The sequence below is a fragment of the Halichoerus grypus genome, chromosome 5 (genome assembly GCF_964656455.1).
Source record: "Halichoerus grypus chromosome 5, mHalGry1.hap1.1, whole genome shotgun sequence".
In the NCBI taxonomy this organism is placed as follows: Eukaryota; Metazoa; Chordata; class Mammalia; order Carnivora; family Phocidae; genus Halichoerus; species Halichoerus grypus.
The window spans coordinates 157,605,495-157,628,075 of NC_135716.1; the positions used below are offsets into that span (position 1 = coordinate 157,605,495).

The 22,581-nt window shown below is 41.0% G+C and overlaps 1 protein-coding gene across 27 annotated transcripts in view; it reads right to left on the reverse strand.

Moving 5' to 3' along the window:
* Window positions 1-22,581, reverse strand: part of MACF1 (microtubule actin crosslinking factor 1) — a 337,838-nt gene that overhangs the window by 38,893 nt on the left and 276,364 nt on the right. For 19 of the 27 annotated variants that reach the window (XM_078073383.1, XM_078073378.1, XM_078073362.1 and 16 more), the window contains 12 exons: window positions 15,554-15,715; window positions 15,188-15,358; window positions 14,372-14,538; window positions 9,907-10,066; window positions 9,208-9,534; window positions 8,149-8,233; window positions 7,332-7,573; window positions 6,233-6,439; window positions 4,734-4,853; window positions 3,268-3,375; window positions 2,171-2,389; window positions 991-1,194 (listed from right to left, as the gene is read on the reverse strand). In XM_078073383.1, the coding sequence (XP_077929509.1) occupies window positions 991-1,194; window positions 2,171-2,389; window positions 3,268-3,375; window positions 4,734-4,853; window positions 6,233-6,439; window positions 7,332-7,573; window positions 8,149-8,233; window positions 9,208-9,534; window positions 9,907-10,066; window positions 14,372-14,538; window positions 15,188-15,358; window positions 15,554-15,715 (2,172 nt within the window). The remainder of the gene's footprint in view (window positions 1-990; window positions 1,195-2,170; window positions 2,390-3,267; window positions 3,376-4,733; window positions 4,854-6,232; window positions 6,440-7,331; window positions 7,574-8,148; window positions 8,234-9,207; window positions 9,535-9,906; window positions 10,067-14,371; window positions 14,539-15,187; window positions 15,359-15,553; window positions 15,716-22,581) is intronic. The other 8 variants (XM_078073376.1, XM_078073377.1, XM_078073380.1 and 5 more) reach the window with 2 other exon arrangements.

Below are 22,581 nucleotides of genomic sequence, written 5' to 3' on the forward strand. Positions count from 1 at the left end.
AGCAGAGAAAGGGGAAAAGGGAGCCATGCAGATAAGCTCGCCCCCTTAAAAAGCTCTCCAGAACCAACTCTGGATTCATTAGAATAAGGCTTGTCAACTCTAAGTGTCTTACAGGGAAGACACAGTGGGACTTCCTCAACAAAATCACTCCCCACCACTCCCTCACTTCTAGGTTTCACCCCTAGTGAGACTGGCATAATAAACCACACTAACAAAACTTATTCCACTACAGTTAAGGAAATTTCCTTATAGGTAAATTCTCTCAATTCTCAAGCTTCATAAGAACCCCCTAATCCCAGTGGGGGTGGGCACCTTACCTCTGCAATCTGTAATGGTGGGCGCGGTCAACACAACAATGAAATGTGACGATGTGGGGAAGACAGGAGCAGGCAGCAACAACACAAAGTAACACATTCCACAATGTGAGTGAGAGATGGGACGGAAGGTGGGGGGAAAAACTTGAGTAAGTACAAATATTAACCAAGAATATTGAGACTAAACATAGGAATAAAATACCCAGACATGACAAAAATACCACTAACAGTAATATATTAGTTGAAAAGTATGTAGTTACATGCTTTAAAGTCCACTGCTGGTGGCCTCTTGAGTAAGAAAACTAATGTGCCGTTCCCTAAATTTCAAATGTAACAAGCCAAATAGGAATCGGACTTGTCTTGACACATTTGTTGCTTCAAGATGAATTTATCCAAAATCATCCCTGCTAAAAACTCATCACGATATAAAGTTTTCAAGGAAACTGTCAACAGAAAATATATACCAGCCGAGATGTGTTTTACCCCCACTACAGCGTCAGTATACCAATGTTCCTCGGAACGAAAATGCAGACAGGCAAAGGTTCCTGGTCTACTGATGATGTATCATCAGCACGCTGGTCTAGACATTCGAGACCACAGGGGCACACCTGACACAGAGACCTGTTTAGACTCCAGGGCAGCGTTGAAGGGATCATGAGTTAAGACACACACATACCTGAGCCGACTGGGAAACAGCCTCGTCAAGGGCCAGTGCCCGCCGGCGCACCTCCTCTTTTATCTGGGCATACAGGTTTTCTGCTTTCTGGTATTTTTCCTCCACCATTTCCCCCTCCTCGGGGTTTAACTCCTTTAGCTGTGGACCTATCTTTAGCAGCTTATCAATATGGGGTTTGTGTTCGGCAATGGATTCCCTGAGTTGCTATGTAAAAAAATAAAGTGAGCGTTTTTATACCAGTTTATTTGCTTAAATATTGATCAGATCTCGTATCAACTTTGAGAGGAACAAACTGAATTGCTAAAACCCAGCAAGTCCCAGCATCTTACCATTTATGAAAGGAAAAACAAACATCTAAGTCTTAGGTTCTAACACTACCTAATCCTCCTAATTTTCAAAAGCTGTTAGATGTTCCATCACTCGGGAAGCCTTCCCAGACACATCCTCTCTTACTCCCCCAACCCTCCCTGCCAATACAAGTCTAATCCCCCTCTTATGTACATATAAATACTTCTGTGTACTATATTATAATTTACATGGTTAAATACCTGTCTCCCTCCCCAAACTGAGAGACAGTAAGCAAGACAAAGCACAAACGGCAACATTTCTAGTAATCCAACCACTCCTTGACTTTATTACTGGTTCCTTCCAGTTTATATTCTTCTACGTATAGGAACACAGAGAAAGGAATTAAGCACAAGCCATTAACCACAAATAAAAGAAACATTAAAAACTATCTTTAATGGTAACAGCATTAAGTGTCTATAGATTCCCCTTTTCCCCTAAACTACATGCCACAAATGCTCTTTGCCCTTTCTTCATGGCTCCCGCTCCAACTAGGGCTGAACCAAATCGAAAAAGCCACCCAGCCACACCCATCTCACAACATCCCACTGTGCTGGAAAGATGAAAAATTCCCTTGATGTTTACTTAGTTCTTTACTTCTGCAATGCTTAGGGCTCTGACATCTCCATGCTTTTCTTTAATGCATTCACATTAAGGACAAGGGAAAGAATTCAGGTATGCGTTTGTATTGTGCAAAGAAATTCTAACTGCTTAAGACTTAACTTCGTAAGGCAGAACTTACACCCGGTAGGCACTAATAAATATGTTCTTTTCAAATAAATCGTGGAGCCCATGTTCAGTTCTGCATTGAAATAAAAACCCACACGTTCCTTACCCTCATCTCCTCCTGCTGCTGCCTGAGCTGCTCATGATCAATGGCCGGAGGAGGTAACTGTGTTATTAGTGCCCGGGTTTCCTCAATCCAGGGGCTGAGCTCCTCGTAAGTTTCCCAAAACTGGTTCACCAAGACCTGGGCCCGCTCGAGGCGGGTGTAACGCTCTGAATTGAGCAGACTAATGGCTTCATACTGCTGTATTAGAGACTCTGTCTTTTCCTATGAACAACAAAGTATAACATTTATTACTCTTACGAACCCTTCTTTTAAGGAAAAATGTAGGTGTATATACATTAAAAACCAAAGAATTTCTTTAGTTTTTAATGCTCAGAAATGGATTAATTGAGCAAAATTACAAGTGATTTATATTTTCCATATACTTATCTGAATTTTCTATTTTTTCCTATCACATATATATATTGTTTCTAGACTTTTTAACACATGAAAGTAGTTTCAAAGACAGTCAAACAGAGCAAGCACAACACAGCATTAACCTCTAGTGAAGACACACGACTTCAGACACAGCATTATTACAGTGGGTCAGTTCAACAAAGAGTATCTCAGGGCCTGTGACGGACCCTCTGCCCATCAAGTTCCACTTGTCTCTTTTCCTGACAAAAATGTCTCCATAAACCCGACACTTTGCTTCATACGTTTAAAGTGAGTAGCTCGATTTATGAGTATTTCTGAGGAAACAGTGGTTAACTGCAACCTTTACAAAAACAAACAAAACTGGTCTCTCCTAAACAAAACTGGTCTGATCATTTAGAAGGACCTGAAGAAAGAGTATCTACATATGGTTCTGAAAAATCGATCACAGACACTGTGAAAGGTAACTCAAAGATCCTTACAGACTGAAGAAGCAATTCCTCTATTATAAAGAACATGAATTTGCAATGTATTTCCCATCATACAGGACTGTTTGGACATTTGTGCACACACGGTTAGGGGTGTGAACCCCCCCAGAACATCAAGCTGCACTTTAATACCATTACCAGGTAATGGAGAGGAAGAAACCTTCTTTATCATTTCACAATTGTACTGACTCATCATGGTCAAGACAAGAACAACATGGTGAATAAATAAATGCAATTCACCTGTAACACAGCTTTTTGCTCCTCCCCACATGTGCCAAAGATTTCACCACGATGACTGAAGAGTTCGTCCATCGAATCTTTGTGTCGAATGATGTCAATGGAGAAAGCCTTTGAAAGTGAACTAGAGTTAGGTCATGAAGTAGAAGGACCCCAGCCTGTTACCAAAATGTTAGACACGATCTACGAAAAACTCCCGGCTCTGATGGAGCCACGTCAGAACCGCTCCATGAAGGCTGACTCTGCCTCTCCATCTATCTGATGGAGCCACGTCAGAACCGCTCCATGAAGGCTGACTCTGCCTCTCCATCTATCTGATGGAGCCACGTCAGAACCGCTCCATGAAGGCTGACTCTCTGCCTCTCCATCTATCTGATGGAGCCACGTCAGAACCGCTCCATGAAGGCTGACTCTGCCTCTCCATCTATCTGATGGAGCCACGTCAGAACCGCTCCATGAAGGCTGACTCTCTGCCTCTCCATCTATCTGATGGAGCCACGTCAGAACCGCTCCATGAAGGCTGACTCTCTGCCTCTCCATCTATCTGATGGAGCCACGTCAGAACCGCTCCATGAAGGCTGACTCTGCCTCTCCATCTATCTGATGGAGCCACGTCAGAACCGCTCCATGAAGGCTGACTCTCTGCCTCTCCATCTATCTGATGGAGCCACGTCAGAACCACTCCATGAAGGCTGACTCTGCCTCTCCATCTATCTGATGGAGCCACGTCAGAACCGCTCCATGAAGGCTGACTCTGCCTCTCCATCTATCTGACTCTGCCTCTCCATCTATCTGATGGAGCCACGTCAGAACCACTCCATGAAGGCTGACTCTGCCTCTCCATCTATCTGAGGGAGCCACGTCAGAACCGCTCCATGAAGGCTGACTCTCTGCCTCTCCATCTATCTGATGGAGCCACGTCAGAACCGCTCCATGAAGGCTGACTCTCTGTCTCTCCATCTATCTGATGGAGCCACGTCAGAACCGCTCCATGAAGGCTGACTCTCTGCCTCTCCATCTATCTGATGGAGCCACGTCAGAACCGCTCCATGAAGGCTGACTCTGCCTCTCCATCTATCTGATGGAGCCACGTCAGAACCGCTCCATGAAGGCTGACTCTGCCTCTCCATCTATCTGATGGAGCCACGTCAGAACTGCTCTATGAAGGCTGACTCTCTGCCTCTCCATCTATCTTCAGTACTTGTCTTTTAGTAGCTTACAGAAGTACCATCTCTCCTAAAAATCATCCAAAAAACTGCTAACTCTTCTTTCCTGAATTAATGGGCCTCCTGTTCCCTGTTCACAAAGCAAAGAATCCCTTCCTCATCTTAACAAGTATTTTTAAACTCTATCCATCATCATGAAATTGCATTATTCCACTTGGGATAGTCAGAAACTCTCTCATCACTCTAAGCTGGTGAAGATTCTACTCGCTCAGGGCACAGTGGACACGTCTGTGTTACACTTACCTTCTGTACCTGCAGCTGAGCTGTGGTCTGGTCTTGTTCCAGGCGAATTGGACCTAGGGCCATCAGTTTTCGTTTTGTTTCAGCAACCCAAGCTAGTTCTGCATCAGCAGCTTGCTCATACTAATAGACATATTAAAGGAAAATGAACAAATTACATGTAACAAAGGTCCACCTCCTTAGAATTATAATTTCTTCAACACAGCAAGGCCTGGATTTTCACTAATATGGTTTATATCTACGAAGTAAAGCCAAAACTGGGGACAATTTCATAAAATCATAAATCAAGATGCAGACAATTTGGAAAGGATTATAGTTCAACAAATATGAGCTGATCCTATTTCAAATTCTTTAGAAAGAAGCTACAAAACCCAGTTAGTGGTCCTACAGCTAGAAACAACAATGGAAATTGACACTCTTAAAAATATACTTCTAATCACAATGCTTTTATGAGACTGTGTTCTCTTTCTGTCAGTTCTTTTTCCTACCCATACACTGAAGAGTAGCTTCAGTTGTATGTTTAAATATATAGTTAAATATGACAGCGACAGCTGAGTCAAGTTAACTAGGAAGTACTTGCTCAGCTGAAGAAGCGTAAGAACCCAAAACACCTAACTTTTAAAGGGTCATGCAGAAACAAAGAAAAACAAAGAACATCTTCTATGTGACTGCTATTTAATGAGGGTCCCCCAATTTTTCCTCTTCTTCTTCAACTTTGCCAACCCACACTAATATCTTTTTAAAGAGGAAAATAAGCTCCTCCCAAGCATGATAAATTTCATATTGAAATATCTGGCCAAGTTAGGGATATCAATAAAGACACGTTGGGGTCGCACCTGAAGTCAGAGCAAACTTCTACGTGGTTCACAAAGATTTTGTTCATCATTATGAACCCAATTAGTCATATTATATTTACTTTGCACCATGACACATTAATAGGTGCATATCCAGCTACAAAGGAAAGCAAATAACTTTTTCCAGAAAGCAGGAAGGAAAAAAGATTGAGGGAAATATGACACCTGTGTTTACTGGGAAGGTTCTATTTTGGATGGCTCTGCTATTTTGGTTAGCATATTTGATAGTAATTATAGTTCTTGGTTCCTTCCCCCTCTTCCCCCAGCTAATGCTAAAACAGTTGATTATGTCAAACTAAGATTGGGATGCATTTGGACCTTCTGGTCCTAGATTTTTTCTACTTCTATCAGAATCTGCCTCTTAATGGGGCAGTAGCTGAGAAGAACACTCACACAGACTCTACGACAAATTCCTTTCTTCTCAAAAACAGTCAAATATTTTCGGTCAAACTGAGATCCATCCTCACATACCTTTACCCAATCACATCCCATCACTGAAATAATTTGTTGCATCAGATTTCGCTTAGTCTCCTTATTCCTATTCCTGAGCCTGTATTTATGTGGGTCATAGTTTTGTACTTTATACATACATCCCTGCTGCCCAAAATATTAATGCAGAGGTGTTTCTAATGTTTATAAACACATTACCTGTTGTGATCTCTGAATAGCAGCATCAATTTCATCCACCCTTTGTCCCACAGTGTCACTGACCAACTTGTACTGTTCATTGGCATCAGATACAAGTTTATCCAGCCCTTCTCTGGCTCTCCAGGGCACCAGTTCTAAGAGAGCATGGCTCACTTCATTCACTGTGTCCAACACTAGCCTGTGCTCCATGACCTCCTTCTTTAATTCCTAAGGAGGGAAAGAAAATTTTCAGGCCATTCCTTGCTAAATTAAGCACATTAGCAGCTGTGCTGGGTGGAAAGTGCTATCTCTACCACACATCCCAGCAGGGCTCTGACCTCCTTCCTCCACTTATTTTTTTCCTTGTCTCAGATTTTTCAATCATTCCACAGCCTGACTTTAGGCTTAGCTGCTGCTTAGAACTGTCTGCAACACTTCTTGGGCCAGACTGTCTCTGGGTAAAACAGAGTGCCTCTTTTTTTCACCTTACTTCAATAGAAATGATAAAATAATTTTTTAACCACAGGGATTTAACTCAGTAAGTACCTACAAAGTATTTCTGCACATCTAGAACTGCACTAGATCCTGCAGGAAAATCAAATATAATCATGAAGCACTCTCTAGAGAATGAGTTACATAAGTAAATTTTAAAATGTTACCATGTGAAGCAAACTTTCCAGGGATCTGTAATTCAGTCTCCCCCCCACCCCCTTCAGACCATAGCAAGTGGTCTTTTTTTTTTTTTTTTAAAAGATTTTATTTATTTATTTGATAGAGAGAGACACAGCGAGAGAGGCAACACAAGCAGGGGGAGTGGGAGAGGGAGAAGCAGGCTTCCCGTGGAGCAGGGAGCCTGATGCGGGGCTCGATCCCAGGACCCCGGGACCATGACCTGAACCATTAACCAACTGAGCCACCCAGGCGCCCCATCACGTGGTCTTACATAAGTCTGCCTTTATGTCAAATCTTACTGTCCATGAGCAAACAAGAAACAGATGAGGCAGAACTTTTTGGTTTAGATTTAAGGTTGAGACAGTTGGTGATAAAACTTAAAAATCTGAACTTAAGGATTTTAAGAGGAAAAATTTTTTTCCCTTTACTGTGTGAAATGACAGCTCACCTTCTGTCTCTGCTGAAACTGGGGTATGTGCTCCCCTGTGGGAGACTGCCCTCCACTAGCTGCCAGCTCCTCTTCCACCTCCCTCAGCCATCCGGTCAGTTCCTCATAAGTAGACTGGAACTTGGTGGCCAGCTGCCGGGCTTGCTCTAAGGTTCTGAGGGCCTTGGAGCTAGTGACCGTGATGTCTGCATAGCGAGTCTTGATTCCATCCAGTTTCTCTTGGATAAGCAATACCTCTTCACCTGTGGGGGACGGTGCACAATTATGTGTATTTAAGAGGAAATGAGGGAGTCTCCTTCCGGGGATGAGGAAGTCTCTTTAATCCCCCTTTCTTCAATTTAGAACTTGAATTTTATAGACGCTCTCTCCCTGTGGTAGCAATTTCACCTACCATCCCACACTAAGGGAGGTGGGGGAAAAAACCTTCTAATTGATAAAAGAAGCTGCTTCTGAGATTATTAAGATCTGAATTCAACTGCAGGTGTTTCTAAATGTTCCCAGCATTGTTCCATGATTGCTGGCCTTGGACATACTGGAGGGCAGGGGGAGCCATCATCTACAACCAAATCTGAGACAACAAGGTCTTTTAGTTTTCAAAAGATTTAGTATATGTGCTGCCGAAGCGAGCACTAGTTTTCAAAAGATTTAGCAGGAAATAGGACCCCAGGCTGCCAGTCTCCAGGAGCACATCGTAATACAATCAGTGAATACCAAGCTTCTCCTATATACAAAGAGAAGTGGCTAGTACAGGGTACTTATTTCCTGGGAGATGGGATTGTGTGACTGCAGAGGTGCTAAGAGATGCACTTTAAAGTACCTGTGGTTTGTTTTAGAAGAGCCTGACCATTTTTAATAGCTTGATCTACATTCTTCTTTCTATTAATGATTTCTTCATTTAAAGCCTGAAATGAAAGAATAGCATTAATCTTAAAACTATGGCACAACGAAGGGAAAGAAAGGTGAGACCTTTAAGAGGGCAAGTTTAAAGTAAAGAGACAAATACCAGGTTAGTTTACACATCAGATATTTGATTCCTTCATTAGCTCTTTGGTGACACCACTAAGTACTCAGAAATAATTAAATCTGATATTTATAGGAAAGTTTTCCCCTGTACTGGGTAAGAAGAGATGTAGGATTAAATCAGTTTTACCAATCTACTGGTACCAAACCTGAGCCTCAGAAAGGAGGAAGCAGAATTCAGCAAAAAGGTCTACTATGTCCAAAACCAAGACTCAGACAGAAAGTTAAAGAGAAGAAAGTCAGCAAGAACAGGCTGACTTCAATCAGGATCCTCTTAAACAATCTCAATATTTGAAGTCAATGAAGCAGAAGAATCTTAGGTTATTTAAAACAACTACTAAAAAACAACTACTTTGCCTATTTTTAATATCCCCAAAGAAATTTCATTAAAATCACATGAAAAGAACAATTTTTTCTTTCTTTTAAGATGACAATTCCTGGAATTTGAGCATATGAATTCTAGAAATATTTCAGAAGTTATAGCTACATGGTCAAACCTTGGGCAATATTTAGGTATTCTGGTTTTGTTAAATTACATTCTCTTTGATAAAACTGCTCAGATGGAAAGTGAGTGATACCTGACCTAATGATGTAAAACATGAGTTGGAGATGAGATGGCCCTGACTGTACTTTAGATCGCCTTCTAGAGTTACTGATTCAGTTTAATTACAGGTATTTCCATGGACTCATCTAAGAACAGATTAGTCCTTAGCAACAAGTCTATAACTACGTGCTTATGTATAAAATTAAGTTGAAATGTTTGGAATTCAAGGGAGAAAAGAAATGAAGAGAAACATGAATCAAAATTACAAAATAACTTCATAACATGACCAATAAAAATGGAAAACGTGAATACCAGATGGTCAGCATGCTGTTTCTGCAGGACATCCTGTCTGTAATCCTTTACGAACACTGAACTGAGCTTGTCCTCAACCTCAGCCAGCCAGTTGAGCACCTCCACCTCATCCTCCCCGAACAGTCTAGCGTTACACAGTGCTTGTTCAAGCAGGGCTGCTTTCCGACAGCCCCGGTCTTGAATCTCACTGTACCGGGCCTGCAAGGAGTCTAGCTTTTCTGACAGCACGCCCTGCTCTGCAGAGCATGTCAGGGAGGAGAGGGACTGCCCAATTTTGACTGCCTGGTGCACATCTGTTGCATGGCTTTCTATTTCTTCCTCCAGAGCCTGGAAATCCAGATGGAAAAAATGAATAACAGAAACAGAATAAATGAAAAGTAAACACGAAACAATGAATAACAAATGATATAATAAATTAAATAATATAAAAAGTTCACCTACTGAAAGGCAAAAATAATATAAAAAGTGAGAACAAAAGCTGTTTTTTCCTGATGGTAGCCTATTAGTCTATTGCTATTTTTAGTTCAAGGACGGGACTATTCCCATGGATAATTTGACTATATCTCAAATTAAACTTAAAAAAATCCCTCCCCACCCTCCCCCATCAGCCAAACATATCTTTTAGACGGCTACAGGCAGGTAATTCCTAGGCTTTCTGACTGCAGTGCTGTGTTTTCATTCGCAACAGCCTCTCCCTACCTTGTGCCGGATGATCTGCTGCTGTATTTTGGCAGTCTGAGTGCCAACAGGTTCTGAATTGGCAAGCTTTTTCTCTGTGACAGATAAGAAGTCAGAAATAGGCTCAGCTGTCTCATGGAATTGTTTGGCCAGAACCAGGATATCTTCCAGCTGTTTTTGCCTACACAAATATACAGAACAAACTGCTCAGGCGAAAATTCACATTAAGATTGATACTAGTACTATATTCAGTGAAAGACCAATCTTTACCAGGTACATTTTAAGTATCAATAGTAAACAGAACACATATACATAGCACTTTGTGGTTTTAAAGGCTTTCCATAAGCATTGCCTTATTTTGATTCTGTCACCAACTGTGTAAAGGTTGGCAGAATAATTATCCCACCATTACAAAAGAAAAAGCTGACCCTGAAGGCTTAAAGAAAGATCTGTCCAATTCACCCAGTGAGTGGTAGCAGTGCAATGGGGATTCGAATCAGACCTTCTAATGCTCTTTCTCCTACGGGACGTAGCACATGCATCATCTAAACATGAGACCAAAATAAAGTTTAAAGGAGTCAAAAAAAAATCATGTTTTCATTTTTCTCTTCCTGTCACTGCTACCTTCACCTGTGAGTTAAGAGAAGCGAGCATGTGAGGAGCAAAGGCAGACTATTGACTAGAACTCCTCCACCATCTCCCTGGTTCCAGTGATTTCAAGCACCAGAACACAACTTTGAATCCAGATCTAAGGCAAAAAAAAAAATGACCTCCAAGTAGCTGAATTTGCCAACACACATGGCAGTCAAAAGAACTACAGACTTCACAGGTCACTTGGAATCTTAAATCTTACTTAATATAACATCCATACTAAATAAGCTTAGATTTCAAGTATCCTGTAGATTAAAAAAAAACAAATTACAAAGGGGAGAGGAAGCCTGATAGGAAAGTCAAAGAAAAACAACTACAGAACTGGATTAGCATACAGATTAATAATAAAAGGCCATAATTATGTCTTTGAATCATTAAGAACAGACTAAATGCTATACCATTTGAAAAGGCCTGGAAGTATATGATGTACTTTAGTCCAACAAACCTTTACTGAACAGGACCTGTACCAGGTCCTATGCTGTGTACCCTGGACAAATTTATTTTATTTATTTGAGAGCGAGAGCGAGCGAGCGCATGCACTGGGGTCTGGTGAGGGGAGTAGAGGTAGAGGGACAAGCAGAATCCATGCTAACTAAGCACAGAGCCTGATGTGGGGCTTGATCCCAGGACCCTGAAATCATGACCAGAGCTGAAATCAAGAGTCAGACACTTAACCAACTGAGCCACCCAGGCACCCCCAAATTTATTTAATAAGACTTTGCAGGCTTTCAGAATACTGTTCCCAAATTCCAGTTCTCCAGTCAAATTCCTGAAGTTTAAACACTCTCAGGAAAATCTGTTCTCTGGGCTTGGTGTCTGTGACTCTTGGGCCTCTGCTCTGGTGGAAACTTCTCTGGACCAGCAAGTCCTGAGACCAGAGAACCTTCCACAGCTTAGAGCTGTGGCACCCCCAAATTTATTTTAATAAGAAATGATTTAAATATAAAGACTTACCATTTTAATCATCTGGAAATCTAATTATGTTTAAATATAAACAAAAATGTATTTCTAAATACTGTTTTAATTTTTTTAATTTTAAATTTTTTAAATAAAATGCTTGTTTTTTGTTTTTAAGATTTTATTTATCCATTTGACAGAGAGAGACACAGCGAGAGAGGGAATACAAGCAGTGGGAGTGGGAGAGGGAGAAGCAGGCCTCCCGCCGAGCAGGTAGCCCGATGTGGGGCTCGATCCCAGGACCTGGAATCATGACCTGAGCTGAAGGCAGCTGCTTAACGATTGAGCCACCCAGGCGCCCCTGGTTTTTTTTTTAAGATTTTATTTGAGAGAGAGAGAGTGTGCGTGCACAAGTGAGCAGAGGGGCAGAGGGGGGAGGGAGGGAGGGAGAATCCCAAGCAGACTCCCTGCTGGGTGCAGAGCCCGATGTGGGGCTTGATCCCACAACCCTGAGATCATGACCTGAGCTGAAACCAAGAGTCAGATGTTCAGCAGATTGAGCCACACAGGTGCCCCTATTTTTATTATTATTATTTTTAAATGTTGAAGAATATGAAGCTGTTATCTTTATTTTTTAAGTAAACTTTACCCTCAACGTGGGGCTCAAACTCACAACCCCAAGATCAAGAGCCATATGCTCTACTGACTGAACCAGCCAAGTGCCCCTCTAAATGCTGTTTTTAAATGTCAATGTGAAGTATAGAATAGTTTGTTTATGCCAGCGTCCAAAATACATCTTCAATTAATATAACTAAAGCACATAATTTTAAAGGTTATTATTAATAAACTAGTATATCATGAAAAAAATTATCCCTGATTTTTATGTTTTTCTGACTCATCTCTGGAGTTTGGAATCTGAAAGTTTAAAGAACTCAATGTAGGGCGCCTGGGTGGCTCAGTTGGTTAAGCGACTGCCTTCGGCTCAGGTCATGATCCTGGAGTCCCTGGATCGAGTCCCGCATCGGGCTCCCTGCTCAGCAGGGAGTCTGCTTCTCTCTCTGACCCTCCCCCTTCTCATGTACTCGCTCTCTCTCATTCTCTCTCTCTCAAATAAATGAATAAAATCTTTAAAAAAAAAAAAAAAAATAAAGAACTCAATGTAATAGGATTTGGGGTAGCAAAGAGCTAACATAATTTAAAGGTATCAAAAATCCAATATTAAAGAATCTAAATAAAAGTCTTTAGGATATCTCTAACAAATGCAGTTGCTCTTGGTATTTCTCTTTAAAATATTGACCCAGAAACTGTGTTAGGTTAGGAGGATGCAAGTGGGTAGGATAGAAGGAAAGAGTCATAGAAAGATACTTTAGAAATAAATCAGGACTTCAATGAGCTTACGGGCGTAGGAGATTAAGTACATAAAATAATGATACAAGATACAAATAAAGAATTACAGCAGTTAAGAGGAAGATGAAGGCATTCTATGCTTGGGGAACAAAGAAAAGCTTCATAGAAAAGGAGAAGATAAACACAGGTATTTCGTGGAAGATGCAACACCATCAGTAAAGACACAGAATTAGGAAGTGACAAGATGCTGAAGAATATGGTGTACTTCACCTATAATATAAGTAGTGAGGAGAGCAGAGACTAAGAAATGTAGATTAGGGCCAAACAGCTGAGGGCTTCCAGTGTTGGGTTAAAGAGTTTAGATTTTATCTCATAGGCAACAAGAAGTCATTAAATTTCTGAGCAAGGTAAAGGGGAAGCCGAGTGATGATTGACTAGTGATGAGTTAGTTAGGGAACTACCTCAGGCGAGCTACCTCAAGTGGACTAGCTCAAGTCAGGAACTGAGGTAGGTGACTGGGAATTAGAGAAATGGATAAATAGGGAAGACACTATAGAAGTAAAATTGACAGAATTTAACACCCTAATAGATGTGGGACACAAAGGAGTGGGGGAGAAAGGGTAAAAACGGGGTTAAGGTTTGAAGCTTGGTAACTGGAAGGTTAATGGTACTATTAATGGAAATGGACAAAGAGAAGATAAAAGCAGTGCAATCTGGAAATAAAAATAAATGTAATTAAAAAAATTAGGTTGAGTTCTTTCATTTTTGTTTCTCCCACTAATATGGTCGACAATATTTTGCAACTCAGATAAGAAATAAGCACACCGTGGGCCAGCGGAAATGAGACCGAAGAGCTAGTTAGTTGACAACTGCCATTGGCTACCTAGAAAACTGAGAGAATCCTAAATGATCACCTACACTACTCTCATATGGATTTCTAACTAGCTAGTGTTTATTTTTAAAACCGGGGACAATATAAGCTAAAAGACATTCAGGCGACATACTAATAAGCTTAAGTAATGTTGGGGTATATAGCTATGGAAGGAGAAAGCACTTCCTCAGAGGAGAAAAGTATGCTGCCTGTCTTCTGGCCGCTTACTAAAGACTGTTCATGCATCTCTTGAATGTCCATATTTAACAGAATCAGACTAGCTCCTAGATGCAAAAACATCTAATACTGGGATAAGCTATCAGAAAAGAAATATGATAAATTTCGATTCCAAGTATCAAAAGTATTATTTATAAATATGAAGGGGAAAAAAAATCTGTCTCAAAAACTCAGAAAATAACTTGGCTGGATTGCAGGCGTCAGTGTCTGTCGGTTTGGAACCATGATTATATCTCAGCAGAACAACAACAGAGCGATGAGCCTTCTAGTTCTCAGAAATTCACAGAGTAGCTGAGGCTTACTTCCCGAGAGTGACTGTGATTATGAGGATCATCTCCAAAAACCTATTCCCCTTCATTATACACCTTCCAGAACACTCTAGGACTCATCCAGGACCTTATAGAGCACCTCAAGGATAGCAAGTCAAAAACTGGACAAAACAAACGTTCTCTGACCCATTCCTCAAAACCCCTTTGGCCTTACCTGGCTGCTGCCTTGCTGAGTAGTCCAGTCCATCTACTTTCAAGACCCTCCAACTGTCCAGTGATTTTCTCTCGATCAGCCAACTCGGCTGACTGGGCTATTCTGCCTCCTTCTGCTTGAAGCATATCTACTGTGGCCCTTCGATCATCAAGGAGCCGCTGGAGTAACTAGGGCCCAGAATGTTTAAGGAGAATGAAAAGTGGTAACACAAGGTCACTTTAAAATCTGAAATAAGGAAGAAAATACAAACAAACAAAAGATCCCCAAGCCCCACCCTACCAAATCCTAAACTGATTCAAATAACGGTGGCTTTTTTCCCATCCTGAGGCAAAAACATGAGATGCGGCATAGTTGTTGCTACCACCACATAAACTTCTCATACACTTACTTCGGTTTTTAAATGGAGGAGGGACGGTCATTATGTGACTAACAGGGAACTTATTTTGAACCAGGAGAAAAATGCACTAAAGTGGAAATTAAACCAACAAAAAAACATAGACAGAACCTTATACATGATATACTGTGTTATTCAGAATATTGTTGACCTTAAAAATACCAAAAATAAGACAAAGCTGTGAGTGAAATATGGAAGCAGGACACACAAACACATGCAACTGTTCGGTCCAGCATGTGCCACAAGAAGCTGGTCGGTTCAAGTAAGATGAGGCAAATCAGTTTCCACCTTTCTTTTCATGATCACACAAAGTAGGTCAGGATTCTCTTAAAACTCTGGAATATGCTCCTGAACTCAAGCACATGTGTTGTCTGCCACTCCCCACGGCTGTTCCAGTTCATCATCCCAACATTCTCACTCACCTTCTGTTCTTGGATCTGTGCTTTCACCACTTTATACTCAGCAGATGGAGGTTTCTGATTGGCTATGAGCTCCTCAGTGTCTGCCAACCAGCTGAGCAACGGCTCCAAGGCATCTTGAAACTTCCCACAATGCAACAAAGCCTCCTGCAGTTGTGCAATCCTTTGTGCGACCTGTATCACAGACGCAGAGGCTCGTTATGAGAAAGGAGAGAGCTTTTTAAATGACAACTGCCCCCCCCCACCGTAACTCCAGATTACAAATGTTAAATTTGTGTTTGCATTCAGGTTGCAGGGAAACCTCAGGTTGAGATGTGCCTTTTCTAAGCCCTCCATCCCCAGGGCACTAGGTACCCCCTGGCCACTCGCCTTTTTGTTCAGTGTGTTCCATCGAGCGTTGATCTCTTCCATGTCATGTTCCAAACCCTGCACGTCACAGTTTTTTCCGGCACTCTGAATCAACCCCTGGCCAAGTCCATTCACCTGCTGTAGCTTCATTTGAAGGGGATCCACCTGCTCTTTCTGAAACATCTAGATAATTGCAAGCCAAAGATTTAATCTAAAGGCAGCAATCAGACCCTCTACATCACACAATGACTGATCATTCTTGGGAGATTTATGATTTAACAAAGGAGGAGCAGGAAAAAAAAGAGAGAGAAAACAAGCCATTTGTACAGGGAACTATCAAGGAAACATGTGGTTTCATATTTCAATACATCCTCCTATGGACAAGTAATTACAGAGTTATGGCACTACTTAGGTCTTTTAGTCAATGACTCGTGGTTGGTTGGTTGGTTTCTGCTTGCTTAATTTTTAATGCAAAAAGCCATAGAGAGTAGAGAAGCATCAGCCTCAAGATATCATAAAAGTGTGATGTATATCAATCCTACAAGGGAAGGATAATACCGAATGACCAGTATTTAAGATTAAAAATACCTTGGGGAACAGCTTTAGCTGACCACTGATACATGCAATGCTCTTCTTTGACTAGGACTATAACTCAATTAGCCAAAACATTATTAATGTTGTGAAAAATGTCAACCTCATAGTTTAATCTCCCTGTGGTCATTTAATTCTATTCTGGTCCAGGGCCACAGACCACACACAGCTAATAATCTTGGAGCAATATTCCTGAGATTGCAAAGGGAAATGGGCCTGTAATACTGGGGAATGTCCTCACCAACTTCAGACACATACTCTGAGATGCAGATATACATAAAGCATTCTTAAATATGTATATCCATGTTCATCATTAAACAATGGAATTTTAAAACAATGTGAAGGAGTGTAACAAAAAATGCATGTTTCTTTCTACTGCAGTTAATAAACTCCATTATGACTTAGGAATTATTTATTTATCTTTTTATCTATTTATTTATTTGACAGAGAGAGAGAGACATAGCGAGAGAGGGAACACAAGCAGAGGGAGTGGGAGAGGGAGAAGCAGGCTTCCCGCGGAGCAGGGAGCCCATTGTGGGGCTCAATCCCAGGACCCGGGGATCATGACCTGAGCTGAAGGCAGTCGCTTAACCACTGAGCCACCCAGGTGCCCCTAGACATTTCTAAAAGGAAACAGAGTCAAAAGAAAATGATACTTTGACACTCTAATGGTATTAAGGAAAAGAATGAAATAATTGTCTCGAAGATACTTCTCTCGATTATCAGAGGATAAAATCAGCCACATTCCACACATTTTATAGACCCAATCTGGATCTACTGCCATTCTTTTTTCTTCCATAAAATGTTCCTTCAGTTTCAGTGAGACAGGTGAATCAATTAAAGCCAAAGAATGACAGAAAATGGAAGAGAACAAAAATGTAAAAGAAAAATATAAGCTTGGGTTAAGATTAATTTTGGCCTATATGAGACTACAGATTACACTTGGATTAGGAAACTGATTCTTGAAAGAATGGGCTATGGCTGGGTAAGTGAGTCACCAGGGAGGAAAAGCCCCGGGGACCACTAAAGAAGGAAGGCTACAAAGGTAATTACCAGTGGGCTTCATTTTATACTATAATTTGATTACACCATATTTTGTTAGGCAGCACTACAAGGCGGTTCAGCTAAAAATGACTGTTACCCCAACAACATGATTCCCGGAAAAAGCAAGTGCTATGATTCCATTTTCTACTAAAGATATTTTCAACGCAGGAAAATCAAAACAGAGGGGGAAAAAACCAACTCCAACATTATCAGTTGTTTGGGTGCAACAAAATGGTGGTGGTGGTAGGTGTGGGGGTTGGAAAGGCAAAGAAAGAAAACCGAAGGTGAGGAGGGAAGACGTCAAGTTCACACTGAAGAGCCCCCTTTTATCCAGTAAGCAAATCTTGTCTCATACTTGACATTTAAATTCCTTCTGTGCTGCCCAATATGAGGCTATTTAACTAAAAATTCAGTTCTTCAACCACATTAGCCACACTTCATGTGGTCAACAGCCGTATGCGGCTACGTGCCTACTGTACTGGGCAGGATAGACCGAGAATCTCTCCATCTCGGCAAGAAACTCTATTGGATAGTGACATACGTGACACAGAAAAGTAAAATATATTTAAATAACTTAATCATCTCTTTCATATAACAGAGCGAATTAATTCTTTTAAAAAATTTGCATTTACTTTGTCAATGAACATTTCCTATAGAAGCATTAGAGATTCCTTCGTTTCTCAACCTCCACTCCATGGATTAATTTGACAGGGAATGGGTATTTGTCTCAACTTTTTTCCAGAAGTTTGAAAATCTAGGATAGTACTTCTAAATAAATACTATCTAAATATTTATTTTGAACACAAGTGAACAGAATGTTATAGAAAGTACATTTGAAAACACTTGCTCCCTTCTCTCAACTCCCAAATAAAGCTGTTCTGCAAAATCAGTGCTTTTGGATGCATTAAAATTCCTACTCCTCAGTTTTCAATGGGGCTGTGCCATATTATTAACCAACCAGAGCTGGCATGTTTCCCAGTGCAGAACACTAGTAAAAATTATTGCAAGGGTGTAAGATGCAACTGGGACATAAAACAGAAAATTTCCCAAAGAACTTCTTAAAACACTTTTATCTTTGATAATACCACATTCTCCCAGTTTTCATCCCTGATCCATTTTTTTTTTTAATCTCCTTTGCTCTCTTCCTCCTCCTCTTCTAGACCTCCAAATGTTCATCTTTGGGGGTGGGGATCAGGGGAGGATGTCAGTCCTAGGTTCTCTTCTTGGCAATTCTATCTATTCCCATGGCTTTAAATATTAACCATGATGCTTATGGTATGTATGTGTGTGTACATATGTGTGTGTGTGTGTATATCCGTACATCCAAAAATGAATCATGGGTACTTCAAAACCCTAACCATTCCAAAACTGAACAGTACCTCCTCCTTTCCTCTTCCCCCAAATCTGTTCTTCCCTAAATCAACAATTTACTACTGCCCCCATCCACTCAGTTGTACAAACTAGAAGCCAACCTTGGTAACTCCCTTTCCTTCTCCCTCCCTCCCTACATAAAAGTCATTATCAGGTCTTGTTGATTCTACCTCCAATACATATCTTGAATCTAAACAACTGTCTTCAAATCTGTCATCTCTCTAGTCCAAGCCACCGAAGACAACTGCAGTAACCTAGCAGGCCTCTCTCTTCTCTGTCCTTGATCCCCTATAATGCACTCCACATACTGCAGCCAGTGTGTTTTGTGTTTTTTTTTTTTTTTTTTTGCAAACCAGTGTTTTCTCTATTTCATGCCAATCATCCTAAGACAAACTAATAAAATAGAAGACAAAATAAACCTCAGATTTATAAACTCCAGCCAATACTGAGAATGTTTACTGTCTGTGTTGACTGGTTTTCTCTATCGTTAGGCTGAGAGTAATGTTTTAAAAATGTAAATGAAATCTTCTCACTCCCCTACTTAAAATCTTTATTTCCCCCCCTTTTTAAAAGATTTTATTTATTTATTTGACAGAGAGAGACATAGCGACAGAGGGGAACACAAGCAGAGGGAGTGGGAGAGGGAGAAGCAGGCTTCCCACGGAGCAGGGAGCCCGATGCGGGGCTCGATCCCAGGACCCTGGGATCATGACCTGAGCTGAAGGCAGACGCTTAACGACTGAGCCACCCAGGCGCCCCTTCCCCCCCGCCCTTAAAAATCTTTCAATAGCTTCTCACGGCTTTTAAAGTATAGATCCTTTTGAAAACTTCTTAGTCCCCGCATCATGTGGCCTCTTCCTACCTTTCCTGATTTACTTCAGGGCTCTCCTCCAGAACCTTGCCCACAGTGGGTTAGCCATTTGGCCTTCTTTGAGTCCTAACACCCCAAGCTCTTCCCAGCTTCCATTTCCTTTGCCTGGAGTATTCTTCCCTCTGACTCTCTGCTTAAGTAACTTCTATCAACCTTCAGGTTTTAGTTTTAAAATCCTTTCCCTGACACAGTTATATAAATACCTATTATTTGTTATAGCCTTTATTTTTTATTCAAAAAATTTGTTGTGATTTGCAACTATATATTTGTGTCTTTTTAAGTTTATTTTTTTTTTTTTAGTAATCTCTACACCCAGTGTGGGGCTCAAACCCATGATCTTCTGGGGCACCTAAGTGGCACAGCCAGTTGGGCATCTGACTCTTGGTTTTGGCTCAGGTCGTGATCTCATGGTCGTGGGATCGAGCCCTGTGTGGGGCTCCACACTCAGCATGGAGTGTGCCTGAGATTCTCTCTCCTTCTGAAATAAAGAAATCTTAGAGGTGGGGAAAAAAAAATCACATGCTCTCCTGACTGAGCCAGCCAGGTGCTCCTGTATTTGTGTCCTTTTTGCTTAATATCTGCCTCTGCTAATATAGTATAAGTTCCACATGGGCAAGGACTATGCCAATCCTATTCACTGCAGGAGCCCCAATACCTGGCACAGAGTAGGTATGCAATAAATATTTTTCCAGTGAATGAATGAATACTTGTATAAAAATGGAATTAGGCACGGCAAACAAATTTAGGAAGGCTCTGCCGATCAGCTGAGTATTCAAACACTGAGCTAAGATTGTAGGGCTCTCCAATTTTTGCTTTAAAAGACTTTCTTGTAAATTTTGAATTTTACAGAACCCCTAATTTTACACAAAAGATTTTTTGCCTTCCATTGAAATAAGACTGAGAAAGTTTGCAAAAGAGAAGAAGGTTTAAATAACCACAGATTGCTCTCAGTGGGCGTAGGATCCCACTAAAGGGATAGCAAACAAATTCTAGCATTTTGGTTCTTCTACCAACCACTCGTTAATACTATTAGAAAATTTATATCAGGGCACCTGGGTGGCTCATTTGGTTAAGCGGCTGCCTTCAGCTGGGGTCATGATCCCAGGGTCCTGGGGGGGGGGGGTGAAGCCCCTGTCCCTAGTGTCGGGCTTCCCTGCTCAGCTTCTCCCTCTGCCCACCCCCACCCCTCATGTGCTCCTGAGCATGCACACACTCTCTCAAATAAATAAAATCTTAAAGAGAAAATCTGTATCTATTTTAATTATGTATACATGTGTTCATTTGTATATACCCAAAGACACACAAAATCTAAATCACATTTTGGGTATGATCCCTTGCTGAGTTCTAAGTGTTTATGTATTAAAATGACAGGTTCAGTTGCCTCTAGGAACACTTTGTGAAGAAATGAAATCCATACAGCTCTCATCTTGGAAAAACTTTTTCTCTCAATAATATTTCACCAGTTTAGCAAAATCTGTATAGTCACGTTACCTCCATAATGATACCTGTTTTGTTTCAGTGAATATTTTCAAAATAGCCTCTCTACATTCTTATTGGTTAACATCCTGGCTGGGGCAATGGCGTAGATTTCTTCTTTTGTACACAAATGCAGACATTAGCTTACCTGCAGATATTCCATAAAGTGACCACACTTCAAAGATGATAGACAACCTTGCAACCCACCACTGCCTTCTCCTGTCATTTTATCAGGCAGTATTTCATAAAATGATTACCCCCTGTAGCGGGAGGGATCCTCAGAAATTACCTAGCCCCATTTACTAATTTTGTAGGTGAGGAAACAGATCTGAGACTGGTATTAAGGACTCCTCTGAACTTTTCCTTTATGCAGATTTGATCAGCTCCTTACAAATTTAATTCCTATATTTCATTGATTATTGCTGCAGGCTTTATACTAAAAAAATTCTGTATAATCAAGAATGCCTGTGACTTCTGGGATCCCGGTGTCACTCCCAAATTCAGTAAAACTCAGAAAACGGAATCATTCCATCAATCTGAAAGGTGATGCATTATAGCCTCACAGGATGCTACATTACAAAATATTTGGTTAGGCCCAAGGTGACACCACCACCACCACTCAGCTAAACAGGAGGACCTGTAGCAAAGTTGGCAGCTTGTGACCTGCAATCAAAATGACTTTTCGTTGCTGGTAGCTGCAGGTTTAATTGGTGCTTTAGCCAACAAGGCTGCCCAGAAAGGCTCTGCCATGGGGTAGATGTGAGAACCCATCTCTCTGTAGCAACCACGGATATTCAGGAGACTGACGTTCGCTCCGTCAGTCAACAGTGAATGCCTACCACAAGGAAGGCACTGTTATGGGCCTTGGGGATGGTATAAAATAGAAACCACCTCTGTACTCAGTAATCCCCGATTGTATTAGATAGATGAAACTTCTACCTCCTTCATTCCCTACCAATGACCAAATCACACTGGGGCAGTGAACTGTAGAAAGCAGCCAATCTTAAGTGTCTTTGACTAGGAGTGCTCAAGGATGTGAACACTGTTCCCATCAGTTTCCTAACACATTCCATTCTCTAACATTAAGAATCTCAGAACCTTGGAGCTAAGAAAGAGGCAGGAGGACATTTAATCCAATTCCCTTACTTTATGGATTAGGAAACAAGAGGTCCAGGAAAAAAAGAGTGACTTGCTTCAGGACACAAAGTTTAATGAGATGGCTAAAATATCTCTTTTCGTAAACATTGTTATACCTTATTCTGGCTTTAAGAAACACACATTTGTATTAAAAAGCTGTTATTCATACTTCTAAACATTGCTTTCACCCAACCTGTTCTGGTGAATTCTTTCAACTAACCAACAGCTCTGTGGAAGAGAAAGGGGGAGGATATTGACAGTGACTCTTATACACCTGGTGTTTTCCATGGGTTATCTCATTATCCTCACAGGATCCTACCTTAATAAATGAGCAAACTGGAGATTCAGGACATCTAACTAACTTGCCAATTGCTAAAAAGTATCCCAGTTCTCTGACTGAAGCCCACACTCCAGCTCCAACCTCACTTCTGACATCACTGATTAAAAAATAGCCTCTTGATTTAGGACAGAACATGCTCACTGCCATTTTCAAAAGAGGAATCACCTTCCCTGCTAATAATCTTTTCCAAAATGTAAACCAACAACTGTTTACATCCCT